Below are 5000 nucleotides of genomic sequence, written 5' to 3' on the forward strand. Positions count from 1 at the left end.
TTGTTTCTTTGTTTGTCTTTTAGTCATTTATCTATCTATTTCTTTATTTCTTTATTTATTCATTTATTCATTTTAAAAATGAATTTGACAGACCAATGACTGTCCAAACGTTTCAGGACAGAAAAAAAAAGTCAGACAAAAGAATAGATAAATAAGAGGGTGCGTTTTAACAAGGAGAGAATATTACTTGCTTGGAGTTGGCTTCTTTTTTCTTTTTTTCTTTTTTTAACGTAAAAAAACGGAGGATTTTTCCGAGCATGCGCATAGTACGTCGATGTGTTGTCTTTCTGGAGTGGATTTTTTTGTTTTTGTTTTTTCAGCTTTTGTTATGGTTTCGTCAGCTGCTGTATGTGAACATGGCGAACAGTGTGTGTGTGTGTGTGTGTGTGTGTCTGTGTCTGTGTCTGTGTGCGTGTACGTGTGTGCGGGCGTGCATGCATGCATGTGTGTGTGTGTGTGTGTGTGTGTGTGTGCATGCATGCATGTGTGTGTGTGTGTGTGTGTGTGTGTGTGTGTGTGTGTGTACGCGCGTACGCGCACTAATACTAACGGATATAGAATCAGTAGCAGTAGTAGGGTTGGTCTGTTTTTATCCCCTACCCCACCCCCTTTTTTTCTTTCTTTTTTTTTTTTTCTTTTTTTCTTTTTTTTTTCTTTGGTTGTTGTTGACAATATACTAATCGGGAGGTAAGTTTTCGAGAAGAAAAATGTTGTTCTTGTTCTTTTCTTCACACAGAAGAAAAGAGAACAAAAATGACTATACTGTGTTTCAAATAATGATTCAGAAATATTTGTTCTTTCGTCGACCATTAATCATTATTTTCTCTTGTGCTCACAACCTCTGTGTGTGTGTGTGTGTGTGTGTGTGTGTGTGTGTGTGTGTGTTTCTTTGTTGTTATTTGTGTGTGTGTGTGTGTGTGTGTGTGTGTGTGTGTGTGTGTGTGTGTGTTAATGTCTTTTTATTTATTCAGTTCGTTTTCTTTCCCCGCATTCTATTTTGATTTATTATCTACCTGCTTACTTTCTTTATAATCCGTTTATCAACATCAAGTTATAATTCAAGGACAGCGTAATATGGATTTGTCCGAACGCAGTGACGCCTCCTTTGGGTAACTGAAGTGAACTTACAATAGTGACTTCTGGATTAAAAAAAAAAAAAAAAAAAAAAAAAAAGACGAATCGATTCCTGTTTGCACAGATGGGAAGCGTGGACCAGAACGAACAGGACTTCAGAAGGGCCTTCGACTTCTGCCAGCGGATCATCAGAGAGCCCATGCCAGACTATCTGGAGGACGACGATGTCCCTCCTGGTACCAGCCTCAGGCAGAACGCACAGGACTTACTCAAGGTGAGGTCATGTAGGCCTGCCTGTTGCGGGTGGGTTTTTGACTCACTTGTGTAAACAAAGTGAGTCTATGTTTTAACCCGGTGTTCGGTTGTCTGTGTGTGTGTGTGTCCGTCTGTCTGTGTGTCCGTGGTAAACTTTAACATTGACATTTTCTCTGCAAATACTTTGTCAGTTGACACCAAATTTGGCATAAAAATAGGAAAAATTCAGTTCTTTCCAGTCATCTTGCTTAAAACAATATTGCACCTCTGGGATGGGCACAAAAGAATTAAAAAAAAGAAGCCTAATTATATGCAAACTGTAGTTTACTGCTATATTTATATTTTTTGTATTCTCTAAACTGGGCAGTTTGACCTCTTATTCGGACACAACAACAAGAGGAGTCATTATTATCATTTTTTGTTCAAACAGGAACTTCTTTTGCTAAGCATGGAATTTTTATTTATTTTGCAAACGTTTTGGTGCAGATAGTAAAAAAAAGGGAAATTACTCTGTAATTAATGCTAGGGGACTTAATTTATCACAAGTGAGTCTTAAAGGCCTTGCCTCTCTTGTTGTTGTTGTTGTTGATGATGATGATGATGATGATGTTGTTGTGGTGGGTTTTTTTCTCTCTGCAGTGGTCATAGTTGTTGTTGTTTTTTTGTGTGTGTGGTGGGTTTTTTTTTTGTTTTTTTTTTTTTTTTTTTTTTTGCTTTTTGTTTGTTTGTTGTTTTGTTTTTGTTTTTAGGCTGGGTGTCTTTCTGTTCTGTTCTGTCTGTTTCTTCAGGGTATGTCTTCGTCTGGCAGACCGCACAGGGCTCACTCAAAGTGAGGTCCTATGAGCCCGCCTGTTTTGTTTTTGTCTGCAGTGGTCATGCTTATGTTTTGGGGCTGGCTGTTTTGTTGTTGTTGGTTTGTTTTTTGTGGGGTTTTTTTTTTTGGGTTTGTTTGTTTTGTTGTTTTTTTGTCTGTCGGTCTGTCTGTTTGTCTGTCTGTTTCTCAGGGTATCTGTTCGTCTGGCAGACTGCATAGGTCTTATAGCTTAGTACGGGAGTGGATCTGTGGGCTTGTCTGTTTTGTTTTTTGTCTGCAGTGGTCTTGTGTATTATGGCTGGCTTGCAATGCATTGCAATACAGTACAGTTCACTACAGTACAGTACAATATAATACAATACTGTACAGTACAGTACAATACAATGCAATACAATACAATGCGGATCGACACCATACGATACGACACGATGCAATGCAATGCAATGCAACGCAATACAACACAACACAACACAACGGAATACAATGCAGTACAATACAATAAAGTACAATACAATACAATATTATGCACTGCACTGCACTGCTCTCCATTGCAATAATTATGACTGGACACGAGACAACACAAAACGATGCAATGCAGCACAACCCAACCCAACCCAACCCAACCCAACCCACTCTATCACTGTTTAACTCACTCAGTACGGCCAGTCCTCTCTTCTCCTCTACACAGACCCCCTCGGATGTCCAGTGGGTGTCTGAATGACCCAACCTTTAGCTTCCGTCGTCAGAATTGTGGTATTCTTTGTCAACATTCACCTCTTCAGTATAAGAGCCTTCCGCTTGCAATATTTTGATGGTGGTAATTGGGGTGAAACGCTGTTAACGTCTTCTCTTTCGCCGTTCGTATGGAGAGAGTTAAAACACTCTTGCTCTCCCCCAACCTTTCCCTGACAGAAATCCATGCTGGGAGGCACAGCGGTGGGAGGCGGCATCGGTCGTCAGTCCGTCGTGAGAAACCTCAGCCAATCCGGAATCCTCCAGAACGACTTCGTCAATTCCCGGGGCGTCAACCTCTTCCTGCGCGGGACTGCGCGTGCGCGAGACGACGAGGAAGACCACGACGCCATACAGTTCGTCAGCGAATTCCGGTCCAACATTTACGAAAGGTGGGCGGGCTGACCATTGACGTTGACAGTGATGATGACGTTGACAGTGATGATTGACGTTGACAGTGATGATTGACGATGACAGTGATGATGACGTTGACAGTTTCAGTTTCAGTTGCTCAAGGAGGCGTCACTGCGTTCGGACAAACCATATACGCTACACCACATCTGCCAAGCAGATGCCTGACCAGCAGCGTAACCCAACGCACTTAGTCAGGCCTTGAGAAAAAACAAAACAAAAAAACCCAAAAAAAACCCGGGGGAATAAATAATAGATAAGCTTACATAAATAAATAAATAAAATGAATAATAATTATAATATAGAAAAAGGTAGTAGTAATAATAATAGTAATACTAATAAAATGATTAAAAATAAATAAATAAATAAATAAGACAACAATGGTGATAAATAAGCGAATAAATGTAAAACATGAAGACACACATTCACACACACACCCACACATGCACAACAGAAATGCACCAGAACAGAAATTTCTGTTGACGTTGACAGTGATGATGAAGATGGCAGTGATGATGACGATGACAGTGATGATGAAGATGACAGTGATGATGACGTTGACAGTGATGATGACGATGACAGTGATGATGAAGATGACAGTGATGATTGACGTTGACAGTGATGATGATGATGGCAGTGATGATTGACGATGACAGTGATGATGACGTTGACAGTGATGATGAAGATGGCAGTGATGATGACGTTGACAGTGATGATGACGTTGACAGTGATGATGAAGATGGCAGTGATGATTGACGATGACAGTGATGATGACGTTGACAGTGATGATGACGTTGACAGCGATGATGAAGATGGCAGTGATGATGACGATGACAGTAATGATTGATGATTGGCATTCGTTGTTTTGTTGCTGTTGTTGACACGATTTGTCGTGGCTCTTGTGCCAACTAGGGTAATTCGGTTTATGCAATCGACAAAAGAAAGGGGAAAAAATGATGATAATAATGATAATGAGAAGAAGAAGAAGAAGAAGAAGAAGAAGAAGAAGAAGAAGAAGAAGAAGAAGAAGAAGAAGAAGAAGAAGAAGAAGAAGAAGAAGAAGAAGAAGAAGAAGAGGAGGAGGAGGAAGAAGAAGAAGAAGAAGAGTATTCATATACTACTACTACTACTACTACTACTACTACTACTACTACTACTACTACTACTACTACTCCTATATATCATCATTATTATTATTGTTGTTGTTGTTGTTGTTATTATTATTATTATTATTATTATTATTATTAGATTGATAATAATAAGTCTGCATATACTGTTACTTCTACTACAAATAATAATGATAATGATAAAAGTATATGGGGGCATAACAAGCAACTAAAATTACACATTCACAAAATACATATACACTTATGCATCCATGCAAACTACATCAAATATTCATATTTCATAGCACTCGTGAATGTCAGTAAGTTAATTGATATGAAAATATCACGGACATTTTGACCATCCAGACAATTGTGTATATATATATATATATATATATATAAGAGAGATTTTTTTCTTCTTTTTTTTCTTTCTTTTTTTTTATTTTATTTTTTTGCCTCTCTTGAGTTAATTTGTATTTTATTCTACATTGCGCACATGCACACATAGTCGCACGCACACACACACACACACACACACACACACACACACACACACACACACACACACACACACACACGTAACGGTGTTTTTTTCACGGTTTGACCGT

The 5000-nt window shown here is 38.8% G+C and overlaps 1 protein-coding gene across 4 annotated transcripts in view; it reads left to right on the forward strand.

The window, feature by feature from the left end:
• Positions 1-5000, forward strand: part of LOC143276616 (chitin synthase chs-2-like) — a 150776-nt gene that overhangs the window by 138964 nt on the left and 6812 nt on the right. For all 4 annotated transcript variants that reach the window (XM_076581225.1, XM_076581226.1, XM_076581227.1 and 1 more), the window contains 2 exons: positions 1199-1348; positions 3056-3267. In XM_076581225.1, coding sequence (XP_076437340.1) covers positions 1199-1348; positions 3056-3267 — 362 coding nt within the window. The remainder of the gene's footprint in view (positions 1-1198; positions 1349-3055; positions 3268-5000) is intronic.

Source organism: Babylonia areolata, chromosome 32, assembly GCF_041734735.1.
Source record: "Babylonia areolata isolate BAREFJ2019XMU chromosome 32, ASM4173473v1, whole genome shotgun sequence".
NCBI lineage: Eukaryota > Metazoa > Mollusca > Gastropoda > Neogastropoda > Buccinidae > Babylonia > Babylonia areolata.